Genomic DNA, 17,152 nt, shown 5'->3' with positions numbered 1-17,152 from the left:
GATGTTAGCTTCTAAAGTTTGTTTGCCCCAAAGTGTTGCTGACTAGCCATCAGATTGCTTCTAGAAATAGCATATGAATGATGTACTTCTATGGTTGAGTATATAAATATTGGATTTTTTTGTAATATTTAAAGAAAAAATTTTGGCATGGTCATTTGTTATGTTGTGCTGAATTAAGCTTAGCTTCTGTGAATTTCTGACTAATTTAAATTTCAACACAGAAAAACAGATAAAAATATTAAAGCCACAAACTACTGTTATATATATAAATGTGTGTTTGTGTTTTTCCTAGTGATAATTAAACTAAATTAATAAAAGCATGGGATAAAAAAACTGATTATTTTATCATACTTGAGCTGAAATTTAACTCTCTTTTGTTAGAGAGAGATAGGAAAAAATGGAAATAAGTTAAGCATTATAAACATCAGTGAATTATCCAGAAAATAAGTTTGGGAGTGGCTAATAATATAAGACTAATTTAAATGCATATTATATTTATTTTGTAGATTTTCATCTGATGGTTATTATTACCAGTTCCTTTTAGAAAATCTTTTTATTTTTAATTAGATATATTTTGTGTGTTTTTAAAGGACTTTTTAGCTTTTTGGTGGCCAGTAGCCCCAAAAGAAAGGTCAGTTGCCAAGAATGTGAAGTTAATAAATGGTGGTCCCTATTTGGGCAGACTTTGTCTTCAGATATTTAACTATTCTATTTATATTACATTTAAAATAATTTTTAAAAAAACAGTTAATGATGACTTTTTAATTACAATAATGCTCACAATAAAAGTATTCCAGAAATATGAGCACTCCTCCTCATATATTGTATTTCTCAAATTAGAAGCACATCATGAAATTATGCATACCTACTTTAATTTTTGAAGTAGAATTAACTTTTCTAAATTACTTTTTGACTATTTTTATTTAAGATATAAAAGCATCTCTGAAATAAAAGCACAACCAAGATAGAGATGCTCCTTCTCATACATTAAAAAAACAGTAATAATAATAAAGAACCTGCTTCTACACATTACATATTTTGCTTTTTTTTCAAACTGATAAAAATTTTATTAATAATTGAAATTATCAGCTTTTCAAAAAAATGCCCAATTTTTATTCCTAATTTGTAATATATGTGATCAGTTAATATTTTTAATAAAATTTTTATTGAGAAAAAATTTAATACTCATCATAGATTTTCTAATATAGAAGCATGTTTATGTGATAGAATAATTATAATTTTCAAATAGAAAAAATTTTGTAGTTAGCTAAACATTAATTCAATGATTTGGATAATCCATCTATCAGTACACTGGTGGAGAAAATCACAATTTTTTGGCAAAATTTTTAACAGTAGAAAAGCTGTTTAAAGTTGTGTTTGGATAATATAGGCTATGTTGCTTATGTATATATGGATTACAGGTACAATAAATATCTTATCATTTTTCCTCAGATGCTTTTTCTTGATTAAGTTTTCTGTATTTACTGATTTTGATCAGTAAAGATTTTATCTATATCTTGTATTTTGTCATTGTTTGGGATGGAAATGTTTATAATTTATAATGTTTTTTTTTGTTTGTCAAAAAATGTGACTGCAAATATGGTCTGTTGTGATGAATAGTTTTATTTATGATTATAGTTTTATCATAATATATTTTATATCTAGATAGTATCAGAATGTCAGCAATTTTTTGGCTATTTTGATTCTATTTTAAAAACTATCAGGTAATATAAAACATTGTAGAGGAGTCTTATGTTGATGAGACTGACTTTCCTCTACAAGGGACTTCTATGGCAGATTTTGTATGTGTATGTGTGTATATATATATATATATATACATTAAATAACAACATCTAGAAGCTCAATGTTTTGATACTAAGCCAAATTATCGCCATTAATAATCGGGCTGCTATTATGCTATATTTAATAATTAGATACTAAGAAATTTGGTACTAGAGATAGATGTCAGGTGCCACCTCTTATCCTAAATTAATATTTATAAATAATTTAATAATTTTAATAAATAATTTTGAACAATCTGGAAGAAAAGAACTAGCTGGAGCAGGCTTTAAACCTGCAACCTCCTGAAAGCAAAGGCTTGCTTGGGGTCTGGATGGTGTAACTGGCAAGTGCACTGCATGGTAAGTAGAGGTTATGGGTTTAAGCCCTGCTCTGGGCTAGTTCTTTTCTTCCAGATGGTTCAAAATTATTTATTAAAATTATTAAATTGTAATTATCAATTTAGATAAGAGATGATTCTCTTATCTAAATTAATAACGTCTACCTCTAGTGCCAAATTACTTATCTAATTGTTAAATATAACATAATAATAGCTCCGATTATAAATGGCAATTGTTTTGCTTAGATTTTGGATAATTTTGCTTCATTAATGCTATTCACATTTTCTTCAGGAGTTTTTGTATGTCCAATGTGTAATTCCAAATGAGTGTGCAAATTATGGGGTGGCAAATATATTTATTGTTTTAATTTTTTTTTTTTTTTTTTTTTTTTGCAATAAGATTTGTTCTGTGTTTAACCAGTTTTTCTATTCTTTTCTTAGGTTTTTGCTTTTGTGTATGTACTGTGAATTTATGAATATGGCCTGTTGGAATCCTATATACGTAGAAATTTTGCTCTCATCCATTGTGTGTGTGTGTGTGTGTGTTTAGATGGTGATTTAGCTGTTTTTGTGGATGCATATATTTTTTATTATCAAAGTATGAGATGTAATAATGTATATTGTATTGTTTTGCTATATTTGATGATGATTTCATACTCTAATTTGTTTGAAAATCAAACTAAGAATTCCAATTAGAATTCCAGAAAATCATAATTTCAATTTTATTTGGAATTCATAATAAGATTTCTATTTATAAATCAAAACTTTTAAACATATAACAGTTAATCTAAATTAAAATGATCTAAATTAAATCTAGTGATCATCTCATCTGTTCAAATCAGTTCATTTTCAACTATTCTTCCTTTCCAGTTAGCACTTTGCTTTGATTTTTTTGTAACTTTTTTTGTTTTAAGAAATTTACCAAGGATTAATCTTTTTTCAGAGATGCCTTTACTCTTTGTTTTTAATTTTAGCTTATTCTGTTATGTCCAAAGAATTTTCATTTTATCCAGTTACATGTTTTTAAACTATTTATTGATGTGATGTGTTTCTTCTTTCATCTGTATACTGCTAGTAGAGTCAAATTTATATGTGCATAATGAAACTAAGGCATTTTTCATTAGCTTAAATGGCAAAATTTTGTTTATGTTATGTGAAATTTATAGTCACTTAGAGTGACTTTGAATACATCTCTTGTAATTTGAGTTTTATTTTATTACTGGGTTAAGTATTTTTATAAATAAAAATAAGTAGGGTGGGGTTGCTGACTGCTTCCAGTAGTCAAGCTGTGTAAGCCGAAATCCACGAGTGGTTAGTCTATTGGAGCAGGTTTAGGCAAACTGTTTTCACAGGAAGCATCATAAGATGACCCCATTCTCAATGACAAGTAACAATAACAGATTGCCTCACTCATGATAGGAAAAATTATTTCACAGCACCCTTTCTGGTAGTTGACCACTTAGTGTGGCATTGTCAAGTCTTTAGAAGACAATGAGGGCTTCGTGTTTCAGCTGCATGTTTTCTACAAAATGCCTATTATTGAGCTCACTTATCCCTTCACAGTTGCCACATTTGTTAGGCTCTCAATAAATGCAAACCCAGTTGTTGACTGCCATAAATGATCATGCAACCTGCTGGTCGACTACTGGATGAACAGCCCATGATTAAATTATTATTTTTTTTTCAAAAGATAAACAAAGGTCTAATAAAAGTTTTTTTCCTATGACAAGAACAGAACAGATTTTATTTTCATATATGAATTTTGCTTTTGTGTTACTTCATATCATAATAAAAAATATCAAATTCCAAAATGGCTTTAAATGGTGCCATTATCCTGTGTGCCAACCATTTCATTGATATGATTATTGCATGCACATTTTCATTGGCAATTGTTATTGACTTAGCACGATTGACTATGTAATCTTCAGTGTTATCCAATGTTTTTGTGTGATATTTATTTGTCATTTGTTGTTTGGTGTAGTCAAGCATTGTACGTGAAACAAGATGTACAATTGTCTTTAGTTAATAACTCTTTCTTATATATTTTTATGAAATTTCTTATGAAGTTATTATTTACATGTTGTTATTTATGTTTCAAATTTATAATGGTATAGAATTATTATGATTATTATTATTTAATATTTCTTTGATTTTATTTCTATTTTGTAGGAGATTTTCTTTTTCTTAAATATTAAGAAAATTTTTTTTTTCTGTAGATTGGCTGCTCTAAGAAATTAAAGTACTTTACTGTCCACTGGAAATGAATAACCAATACGTATGTTTAGTTTCAATTTTGTGTTTATTACTTATCTGAAAGATAAATCATAAAAACGTTACCTGCCATATTAACTTGGAGGCTGTGAATATATATTATAAAGAAAGTTTCTTTCAGTGAAACCTTCCAAAAACAATTTATTTCTATAGAGTTTATCACCTTTTGAGATTTGGCAAATTTTTGTTTTCTTAATAACTGCAATCATAAAACAGTTTCCATACTAGTACCTATCTGTGCCTTGCCTTTTTTTCTTATGCCAAATGTTTGTGATTCAAGTTGAATATATAAAATACATATTGCTGTACTCTGCACTGAATAATACAATGTATCCTGTAAATAAAAAAAAATGAAATATAGTCTTGGAAGAACTGTTAAAGCTGATATATTAGAACTTTCTAGTGTGTTACTGTATAGTACTAGAATTTTCTAAACCATTATATGTATAATATGTAAAATTCCTTTTTAACTGTATATTGTGATTATGAAATAATATAAAATCCTTTTTTAAGAATAATTTATTAAAAACATACCTGATAATTTTTGGTGAAATATTTTTATTTAAAAAAAATTAGTTTAGAGCATTAAGTTTCTGTATCAGTTTATAAATTTATCCTTTATTCTCAATATTATAATGTTTAAAATCTGTTAATATTTAATATATGATTATGCACACATATTTTATGTAAAATTAAAGCTTTTTTTTAAAATAATTTATTTGTCCAGCTATATTTCTTTTTACACTTGTTGAATAATATATTTTAAATCTTTTTATATTGGATGATGCTAAATATTTGAGAAACATTATTATTAACTAACTTTTTTAATCAACTTTTTATTTCTTAAGGAATTAAACTGATTATATTGGTAAAATTGTAAATTTTGTAAATATACATAGAAATTAAACTTTATACTAAATTTTTATATTACATAATTAAATATTTTTAAACAACAATTAACATCTGTTCTTTTTGTTTATATAATAATAAACAGTTATACAGGAGTAAGAACTAGTATGAAAAGGAAAAGGAATGTATTTTATAACTTGAAACTTGTTTTCAATAAAGAAATTAATCAAACAAACATCTTACAGAATGTATATATATATATATATGTCTGATAAGAAGGAACATTCATTTAATTTTTTCCTCTTCACTGATAAGCAAACTTAAACTGTAGAGTATCTTCACTTTTTTGAACTTTTATAGCATTTAATTTCCTGCATAATTCTTCTCAGTCTAAGAAATCAATAATTGGTTTTTTTGCTTGATAGATTTTTTATAAATTTTGTAGTGAAACTAAGCATTTCTCAAGATTCTTTTTGAACTTTTTGCTCCTTTCAATCGAAGGATATTCTTTCAAGAAATAAGATTCCAATTGCTTGGCCTAGTTTGTTTTCCCATTGTCTTCCCATATGCTTTTTATTGTAAATTTGGAATATTTATCTGTGCTGTTATCATCCATATTGATTTACTTTACTTTCAATGCTATTTCCATTAAATATGCTTTGCTAAGCCCATTATTTAAACTGTACTCATATTAAAATCTTTAAATTCTACCGACTTAAAAAAAATTTTAATATCACATCAAGTTTGTTTTATGCCAGATATATATATATATCAGGCATAAAACAAACTTGAAGAGTAAGTGTATATGTATACTTATTCTTCAAGTTTGTGGTAAAGGTGAAGTTCTCTTCTTTTGTAATTAGTTCTCTCCTGTTTTGTATGTCATTGTATGTTTTGATTGATGATAGATATTAGACACCATCACCACCATCCACCACCCTCGAAAGTAGATATATTTTCAGAAATTCCTTTTTATATAGTGAATCTTGGAGAATTATTTAGAAGCCAACTGAAGGTTTGTAGCCCATGTTATTTTCTGCAGTGAATGAGAGTTAAGTAATTGACTCTTGAATCTGTGTTGTAGATATTGTAGGATCTATATTTTTTTTCTTGGTACAGTCACAGTCAATAATGATATTAATGGTATTTATTTAGTGCTTATTTACTTTACATCTAAGGCAGTCATTCCTTTATCAACAGCTATATGATACATTATCACTCCAAACTCATTTCAATCTGATGTTCAACCTATGTTAAAATTTTTTATTATTTTAACATCCATTCATTATTAAGTAAAAACTTCATCCAACAAATGCAGAAGTAGAAGAAAGCTATTTGAGGAAATATTGTACAATTTTTATTTTATTAAATTAATATATACTTGGATGGAATATTTCCTTCTATTAAAAAAAAAAAGAAACAACAACTTGCAAGAAAGCATAATTAAAACATTCTTTTTTAATTCTAAATTGTAAAATCTTGCATTTCCGTTTTCTTTTATATATTCTGCAGTTTACTTACTTTTGATGTATTGAATAGTAGAACGGAGAGTTCACTGAGTTTGACATTGTAAGTGCTTTTTACCGTAAGTACTTTCGACGGATTTATAATCATTGTCATCAGGCAAATAATAATTGTATTGAATATATTCAAAAAAGTATATACATTTGAACTTCCGATAATGGTGACCTATAAATAGTGTCCACTTTTTCAGGAATATTTCTTTTTGAACAAAAACACTTACATATTCAAAAAAAAATTTTTAACTTTTCAACAAAGACCACTGTCTTAAAAATGACATGCCGAAAAATAATAATGCACAATACAGGTGAAAAATTTTCAATAAGATGTTAGCTTGTCTACTGGCTTTTCATGTGGTCAATAAACTTTGTTGTAAATATATAAAAAAATTTTTCTTAAATGTCAAGGAATGGCTACACGTTGTAGATAATTGCATAAAGATTTTGTACAAAAATCCTTTTTGGTTGTGAAGAGAACTCTTAAATATACAGATGTAGATCAATCTTTTATGGATGGAATACTTTCTTCTACGAAAAATAAAAAATCGTTATAAAAAGCATAGTTAAAACATTCCATTTTAAGCTTAAATTGTAGACTATGACTTTGTTTTAAATGATTTTTCTTATTTTAAAAATTCTTCTTAAAATAAAAATAAAATAGAAAACTTTTAAATTGTTTGACTTCCAAATTGATGTCTATTCCTCTTGTTAGTAGTATTTACTCAAGTAAATAATCAATTTCTGGGATATATGTTAAAGCAGACTAAAGACTAGGGGACATCAGTTTCATATTGCTGAAAGTAAAAAAATGTAAGCTGCCAAAATTTCTCACTTCTGGAATGGAAAACTGGATCAACTCTGAGTATTGGCAAGCTTAACAGGCAGTGATGATTAAAAAATTTCAAATGTTTCAAGAGAGATAGATACTCTGAATTCATATATATATTTTATCTCTGATTCATTTAATCTTTTATTTAATGAATATTTTGTGTTGATTCCAATAAAATAATGATAGCTGGAAAATATCATTCATTCAGAGTAAAAGTGCTAGTCTCCTAGTACTATTACTTTGAAATGAACAAATTTATCCATCTTTGCATCACATACTTTAGGATAAGCAAGAGCTTTAACTTTTAACATTGAAAATGTTATTTCAAATAAAACAGATTTGGTACAAATTTAATGATATAATATTCAATAAAAAGGCTTTCAAATTTATTTCACTGTATTTTTTGAGCAGTTTTCTGCAGGTTGAATGAAAATAAAACCTTTTCGTAACATCCCTCACTACATGAGCAGCCATTGACTTGAGTCTGCAATTACAATTTAAAATCAGTATATAAATTCCATTGCATAATATTACCTCCTTCAAATTGCCTTAAATACAGATAACCTTTGGGTTACACAAATGAAAATACAGTAATTGATAAATGTCATGTTTAATATAATACTTTTCTTTATGAAACCATTTGAAATTCAGCAGTGAAATAAAGTAATAACAAATTATTGTTTTATTGAAGAATTTTATTTTAATCATTTTATAAATTACTTTACTATTCTTATAATACAGTTATTTAAGGATAAGTTTTTGTTTACAAGAAAATAATTTTATAATCAATATTGTAAATTTGACAACAATTTTACTTTGAATTTAAGATAAAAATACATATCAATTTGCATTTCGTGAAAGAAAAAAAAATTTAAATACAAAAATCTAATTTAAGCAATTTAAAATTATAAGCAGATATTCTTTTCCAAGCATTATTCAATGTTGATCTATTATTATCCAAATTTTTTTAATATTATTTCAATAATTAAAAATGTTTATTTACTTTGTTATACAAATTTTAAAAATATACCCGTTTTTTAATTTTATAATAATCTGATCAATTAAGAAACTTGGTTTAATGGAATTAAATTTACTAAACTGAACACTGAACAACATATCTTCATAGTAGTGTACATCATTATTATTTTATAATTTATAATAAGATTAGATAAATTATATATTTGCTTTGGTTTTATCTATTTCTCATAAAATAGCATAATCTCTAATTTTGTGTAATAAAAATGAGGAGTTATTCAGAAATAATTCTTTTTTGAAAATTAGAAAAAAAAAACATTACTTAAAAATGAAAATCTATATTGCTTTTTGTATTGTACACATGAAATCATTTACTTAAGTTTCTTATCTCTTAAGTGCTTTATCATTGATTAGATTTTGACTATTTATCCAAACTAGGTTAAAATGTTGCTTATTATTTTTATTATTTCCTTCAAATTTATTATATAGTTAAACATAAAAATGTAAATCATAATAAAATTCAGTGATGATGAAAAAACAAAATTAGAATAATGGAAGATGTGATTCTCTGAATTAACCCTACATAAAAATGACAATGAAATACAAATAGTTTAAAATGACATTTCTGGTTAATATCAAATGAATCTACATCTAAATTCATATAAAAATTTGTGTTAAAATACATTGAATGTTTTTTTAAAATTAGAATATAAACTAATTTTTTTTATATAAAAATAAAAGTTTAAATGGAAGTCGTCCTGTCCGAGACGACTTCTTTCTCTCTAAGACGTTGGAAATGTCGAAGGCGTTCTCTTTCTACCACTTCATGTTCTGGGACGGGTGCTACAAATACGTGTTGGTATAATAATCCAGCCACTATCCCACCTAGAATTGGTCCTAGCCAATAAACCTATGGAATAATAGAAATAAAAACAATGTTTAATATTGATAGAAAACAATTGATTATGTAATTCAAGTTAATCATATATACAATTAATTTGGTACAACATTAGGAATACAGTAACTAAATTGTTAGTTTTGTTACCTACCCAGTGATGCTCCCACACTCCAGCAACAACTGCTGGTCCAAAAGATCTGGCTGTGTTCATACTGGATCCTGTATACATTATCTGTAAAAAAAAATATGTCAGTTTGTTAATTTTAATATTTAATCTACATAAATATTGAGAATGAAGTAAAAGAAATATTTTAAAAGTATTTTTAAAAGCGCATTGTTATGGAAACATATTCATTCTGTAGTTCAAATTACTTTATAGCATATTGCAACATAATTGTTCTTGGTACGTCAGTAGGCAGCAAAGTCATCATTCATAATTTAGCATGTCATTGCAATAGAAGAGATTTCACAAATAACGGTTTGATAAACATCTACAAATTTTTTACCGAGATTGTTTAATTTATTTTGTATCGTGTTATAAAATGATTAGCTTTAATGGAGGAAAGAGAAAAACAGCAAAATTTGAGCAAATATTGCTTTCAATTAAACTTTTTAGAAAATAAAATAATATATATAAACAAATAAGCAAACAAATGCATTATAAATATAAAAATTTTATCTTATTTTTAACAGAATGAGAAAAACTGAAATTTTATCTAATGAATTAGAAACAAATGTTTATAGAGAACAAGAAGAGAATCACAAATTATCTTATTGTTAAAGCTGTATACTATCTTCCCTCAGAAGTTGGCACAATTGCAAATAAAAAAAAAATCAAAACAATTGATAATAGGAATTAATTAACCTTATCAATGGAAAAATCTAATTATATATAAGTCATTGTAAATTGAGAAAATGGCAAAGTAATGCAAGATTTAACTACTTTATGTAATAAAATAAATTATTTATTGTTAAGAATTAAAAAAACTGAATAATTTTCAAAAGCATTACTAAGATTATAATTACTAAAGAAAAATATTTTTTCTTAATTAAAATACTTGTCAACAGATCTTAATATAATGTCCTTGACTTTTTATAAGTTAAAAGAGAAAATGGATATAGTAAATTGATATTTATGTTTACAAGTACTATACATCATTATATAAAATTTATAAGTAAAGACGTCTGATTTATGTCACCAGTTCCTTTTTACAAATTTTTTAATTTCAATTGGAAGTGTTTGTGTGTTTTAAAAGGACTTTTTAATAACCTTCCGGTGACAAGTAACTTAAAAAGGAAGGTCAGTCGCCGAAAAGTGTTTTGTCTTGGAACACAAAAAATAAAATGGTGACCCTTTTGGGCAGATTTGGTCTTTATTTTAATTATAAAATTTATAGTTTACAGATGGAAACAATAGATACAAAAGAAGATAAAATATAAGGAAATTTTAACAACTTTTTGTTTCCTTTAACTGAAGATTCAGTTCTGAGTATTCAGATTTACAATAATGAAACAAAACCGATTATATAATATTTTGTGATATTTTTATATTTTAAAGGCCATCCAAAAGTAAAATTTTATACAAAATATAATGGTGGTAGCTTGAAAAATTATGAAATTAGAATTTATTTTTCATTTCACAATCTAAAATACAGATTAACAGTGATTAACTAATTTCTATTATAAATTTAACAGATTTTTATACCACAAAACTAGTTTATATTTTCCTGTATTATTTTATTGCGTAACATTTAGAATTGACTAAATGAGTTCATTAGGGAGGAATTTATAATTACATCATTGTTTTAAAAGTTTATGTATGTATAGAACTTTGTTCTACTTTAAATTCTGTAATAAATTATTAAAAAACTACAAAAATAAATAAATAAACTTGTATCAATTCATTAACTGATTTGAATCTTTTTCTGCTGTATAATTAATGTAAAAATTAATTCTAGTAGCTTTCCAAATGATCAATGTTAAACATATTAAGTTAACCTTGAACCTACTAATTGGATTCTTATATAAACTGTTAAACTTTTGCAATATTCTATCAAAAATATAATACTGTATGTACCAATCTGATTATGTCATAGGATAATTTAATACTTTAAGAAATAAATTTTTCTCAATCTGTATACCAGGATGGTTTGATATATTTCAAGGGAATTATATTTCATCTAGTTTGCTTTCAGCTCCAGATCTTTCGGATTTATGTCAATAAGTCAGGCATTCAAACATCAACATAATTATGACATTGAATGCATATTGAATTATTATTACTACCTTTCCTTATCAATAAATTCAAATTATTTAAAAAATATTATACATATAATTTTCTACCCCTCAGGTTGCATGTGAGTAGCATGTTTGTTTCAAACAATTCTTCATAAATATCATACAATTAGACTGAATTAAACCTTGTTATTGTTTGGAATACAATAGGGAAACTAAAATAGCAGTATCTATTCAAAATTATTTTTATGCTCATATAAGATGATTCTGGAAAGAAAATGCAGTTTTAAGATAATAATAATATGTTTGAAACTATAATTAAAGCCCATTAAACTAATCATTTATTTAGAATTAATATGTTATTGAAAGTAGTTTTAAGACTATTTAAAAAATTCAAAAACGAATATCTAAACTAGTAATAATTTTATAGACTTTAATTGGATATTTGATAAATTATTAATGATAAAAAATTACCAACATTTAATGTGAAGGCTGTTTTTAAAATTCAAACTTTTCTGATATAGATAGAAATCAGAATATAATCTTTCAGGTTGTCTAACTATTTTTAGATTCATAGCATTGCTAAAGGCAGAGATGTTATCAGTATCCTAAATAACTTAAATGAAATTTCTAGATATCTTAGAAAAGGAGGTTATCCTGGTACAAACCTATAATCATACTTGAAACAACAGTTTGTTTTTTTTTTTTAAATTAAAACATAAGAATGAAGAAGCATTGACCTCTAGTACTCCAATTGATTTATAATTTGGATCAGAAGATATTCCAGATTAGAATCTTTCAAAAATGATTACATCTGCTGATGTAAAACAATTGTTTAATTATATTATTTAATTACTTATCATTTATTTATTCTGTATAATAGCACTTTATATATATATATATATATCAAATTACCATATATTGAAAATGCATTTTAATTAGAGGATATCCTTTATTACCAACTATCCAATTTCTTATCTTGGCTACTTGCAGATATTACTACATCCCAATATTGAAAGTAGGATATAAACAGAATAATTGAAAATGAGGATGTAAAAAATAGTAATTTTTTTTACTCAAGGTACTAAATAAAGGTTTAAAATTATAAGCTTAATTCGCAATGGGAGTAATCCATTTTTTAATTTTGACACCATGGGTAACAAAGAATATAATAGTTGCATATAGGTCAATTGTAAAGCTATTTACTGCTATATTATAAATTTTACTCTAAAGTATAATGTATGGTAAGCATGAAAACTTTTGTAATAATAATAAATTTAATAATAAAAATGTAATTTTGTTCATTTAACAGGCTATAAAATTTCTGCAATATAAAATGATATTGTACTTCATGTATAAATGCAAAAATTTTTTGAGATGTTTGCAAAATAATGTTTAACTGTGAAATAGGATAATAAGTAAATAGGTTAAAAGTATATATTTTAATTATCAAATAATTATTCAGCAATAATTTCTGTTATATAAGAATTAAAAAGAAACAAATATATTTTTAAAAAAAGGCATGACACTGGCCTAATTTTCAGTCAAAAACGTGAGAGGAAGTGGATCGAGTGCATTCTAACAAGTCAGATGAGCTAGAAAATGCATTTTCTACTCCATTAATTTAACTAATTTATCAAGATTTATCTTTAAACCGCTTATCTTCCCTTCACGATTAAAAATATGGCCAATTTCTTGTTTTATCTCGTAAGTAAACTTTACATAAAAGTGTATTAAAATGACTATACATAACGCTTGTAACATATATGTAATTGCATAGACGCAGAAACAATAATATTTGTATTTGAAATTACTATTATTCATTCTTGAATATTAACTCTCTTAGATAGTGGTTCAGAGTTCATACGATGACGTAAATAAAAGGTGTTGCTAAATGGGTCAGTATGTCTATGCAGTGTGTTCAATTGCTGATTTTACATGTGACATAATAGATGTGTTAAACGTACTGTACGTCAATAATATAACTCCTTTCTATAAAACTTGCCATTTTTTTTTAAATTATGAATTTAGTACATAAAAGAATCGCATGCCTTCAAGGTAGGTTGGCATTGACCTAAAAATGCATTATTCCTAAACATAAAGTCTGCAACCGCGATAACATCCGTTACGTTTTATTAAAATTTAAGTGATAGGTGAAGTGCTGTAATCTCTACGAGCTTTTTTTTAAATAGGCTTTCAATATAATGTCTGGAAGTTCTCTTTTTTTAGAGTGATAAGGCAATGCTTAAAAATACCTTTTAAATTTTAGCATTCTTAGATCTTTAATTTTTTAAATTTATTATCACATTAGGTTAATGTCATAATAAACTGTAACGATTCCAAATTACAAAAGTTTTAATTCTGAATCGTCACTAATTTTTGAAGGCCAGAACTACGTAACATAGTTAAAAACAACTATGACTTAAGCACTGATCCAAGCTTAAAATCAAGAAAGTTATATTACAGGATTACGAAAATCACATTAGATGATGATTATCGAAATCGTAAGTCATTTTAATATGGTAAAAAATGATTTAAAAGATTTATACTCACCGCAAACAAATGGCAGGTTGCAACTGATAAGCCGATTGCGAGTGGTGCAGATCCAGTAACATCGAGACGGTTATTATCACAGACTGCAAAAACCGTGAAAACCAGAATAAAAGTTATGCAGAACTCTACTCCGAACCCTTGAAAGGGGCTAAGACTCTCATTGACTTTAGTGGCACCTAATATACTTTGCTGACTTTCGGGAGTCACGGCTTTAAGTATGGCAGCACCCGCGATTCCACCCAAGCACTGGCAGCAAATATAGAAGAAAGATCTAAAAATGGAGCATTTACCAGTCACTAACATACCGCAAGTTACCGCAGGATTGATATGACCACCGCTGACATGTCCTATACCCTGCACCACGGTACCAACCGTCAAACCAAAGGCTAGCGCTATCTGCACTATATTGGCTTTGTAATCTGTGCTCCATCCTCCGATACAAGACCCACAACCGATGAGAACCAGTATGGTTGTGCCCACGAATTCGGCAATCAAAGCCCTCCATAAGGTGCTGGTGCTGGTCAGCTCGTCGATGCCACAGATGGTCCTAAACTGGTTAACTCGACCCATCTCGAAATGATGTGCCGCTCGGGCGATTTACGATCCGTTTAAACTTCGTCCGTAGAGCGAGGGCGTGTTGCAAGTATCCTGTCTTAGACCAATGGTAGCTCAGTCACGTGATTCGGTAGCAGTAGACGAATGAAACAGATGAAATAAGCGGAAAGACGTCTTAGATCATGCATATTTTATTAATAATTTGGGTTTGGAATTCGTAAGAAAATCGACTTTAGTCAGAGTTTATGTCGAATTTTTCTGATCAGATAAGTTTGAGGAAAGTTCAAGGTATTATCAACGAAAATGCTTCATATCTATATTTACTTTGCTTTTTTCCTCGAAGTTTTCGAAAGACAAAGATAGATTTAATACACATAATACAGGATTTTAAACATTAAATAAATTAAAGTGAAAATATGTAAAATGAATATATTTATTAATTTAAATCAGCATTTGTCGATAGATCTTATAACAATGGACAAGTCACGCTACTCTAAAAAAGGTGACTAATTAGAACATATAGTTACTATTAAAAGTCGCGCCACCTGTTAGCGAACATATGAATGAAACATGAAATATATTATTGATAGACACTCAAGGTTATGTATAAGAAAATAAAAAAGCGGAATAGAAAATCGAGGTATGAATCACTTCCTCTAAAACTAACCAGGTTTGAAGAAAAACAAAGCAAAAAATGATTAGTTTTGCGAATTAAGAATGGCATTGCATTGCCAATAATTATATAAACTGGTTCCATTCAGTTTTCTTTGTAAACATGATAATTTTATTAATTAAGCAGTACTCGTGTAGCTTGGAAAATACGATACCAGTTCTCCTTTCGGTAAGAAATTCTTCTAGGAAACATTTCTCTTAAGAATACCGCTATTTTTTTCTTCATTTTTATTGTTAAGGTAGTAGCATCTACTATGAGTAAGCGTACTTAGTAAATATAAACCACAATAATAGATGATTATCTATTGTTCTTTCCTCATTAAATGTAAGAGGAAGATGTTATTACACATCTATGCTGTCACCCAATTCTTGCATGAGATTCATCATCGGTTGTAGCGCTGGATAATAAAACTGAACATAACTTTCGTCCCGACGAAAATTTATATTTTTCTTACCCTCTACGTGCTATATTAATGGAAAAAAATTGATTTAAATATATAATAATTTTCTTAATTTATAGCAATGAATCTCCAGTTTTATGAATACGTGCTTTACATTAAAATAAATTGTAAAGTTAAACAAGAATTGTAGCCTTGTCGACTATATCCAATTTTAATATTATAGCAGTAGTGTAAATTGCTTAATATCACTCGAGACTAGAATTTTAATGAATTTTTTTCATTATTGTTCTTATTATTATTATATAATTATGCCAATATTTGTGTATAATAAATTCATATACTTAAAATTGGTCTATTAATTACGTCACTGTACTGTAAAAGTACTAGACTTTTACTGACGTATTTTGAAATTCCAAGTAAATTTCAATGCCTTGTGCTTCAGCAAATCATCGTAATTTATTACTGTCGTTATAGGATATTAATTGTCACCTAATTGTGAATATAAAGTATAAGGCAAAGTTAACATACGTGTCCGTGTGATAAGGTAAACTTTTGCACCTTATCCAACGAAATCTAATGAATTTCTATGTAATTTACTTATACTATAAGTAAATCTTTTCTATTATAAATAATAAAAAAAGAACTGTTAAAAAGAACGAAGTGATTTTATTTTTTAAAACACCTTCCTTTTTGAAGGTTTTTAGAATTACATATATATTTTAAATTATAATTATTATTTTTCTATTAAAGATTTATATGATATTAATTTTAGGCGTTAGATTATCTTGCTTTTGTTATAGGTTACTACTGTATATAAGTTAACTTTAACGCTATTTTTTAAGATAAATTTTATTAGTTTGTTAAGCAACTGAAAAGTTGCTTAACAAACATGAAAATGCATTTTATAGATAAATTAACACTTTGTTATCATAGTAGCGTTTGTGTTGTTCATCCTTGAAAAACAGCACAAATTTTATAAACATTTACGCAATTTTCGTGTCACCGAACTTCATTAAAACCTATTCCATTTAAAACTTTTTAAAGGATAAATATAGTTTATTTTTATAATTAAATTCGTTAATCATTATCTCTCTTTTATTTATTTATTTATTTTTCTGAACTCTAATTACATACCAAAAACGGGTTCGGTCAGACAAAAAACGGGGAATTTTGACTGTTATACTGAATCATTTCGCTTCTGAGATAGAATAATCATAATTTTTCTTAGTTTCAGCATTGGAAAACCCTGAATGAAATTGGTCCCCCCCTTTTTTT

The 17,152-nt window shown here is 26.7% G+C and overlaps 2 protein-coding genes across 2 annotated transcripts in view; one reads left to right on the top strand and one right to left on the bottom strand.

Moving 5' to 3' along the window:
• The window catches only part of LOC136976226 (charged multivesicular body protein 1a-like), a 32,713-nt gene extending 27,609 nt beyond the window's left edge, over positions 1-5,104 (top strand). Inside the window, exon 9 of the mRNA XM_067271446.1 lies at positions 4,336-5,104. Coding sequence (XP_067127547.1) covers positions 4,336-4,357 — 22 coding nt within the window. The 3' untranslated portion in view covers positions 4,358-5,104. The remainder of the gene's footprint in view (positions 1-4,335) is intronic.
• A 3,976-nt stretch (positions 5,105-9,080) lies between these two features.
• Positions 9,081-14,979, bottom strand: LOC136976224 (aquaporin AQPAe.a-like). The gene is made up of 3 exons (XM_067271445.1): positions 14,250-14,979; positions 9,613-9,693; positions 9,081-9,473 (listed from the first exon to the last, which is right to left on the bottom strand). The coding sequence occupies exons 1-3, from the start codon at positions 14,817-14,819 to the stop codon at positions 9,306-9,308; spliced, it is 819 nt and encodes a 272-aa protein (XP_067127546.1). The 5' UTR covers positions 14,820-14,979; the 3' UTR covers positions 9,081-9,305.
• Between the last annotated feature and the right edge of the window lie 2,173 nt (positions 14,980-17,152).

This window comes from Centruroides vittatus, unplaced genomic scaffold, assembly GCF_030686945.1.
Source record: "Centruroides vittatus isolate TY-2023 unplaced genomic scaffold, ASM3068694v2 contig_4, whole genome shotgun sequence".
Taxonomy (NCBI): domain Eukaryota; kingdom Metazoa; phylum Arthropoda; class Arachnida; order Scorpiones; family Buthidae; genus Centruroides; species Centruroides vittatus.
This window is presented reverse-complemented; position numbering and strand designations above follow the sequence as displayed.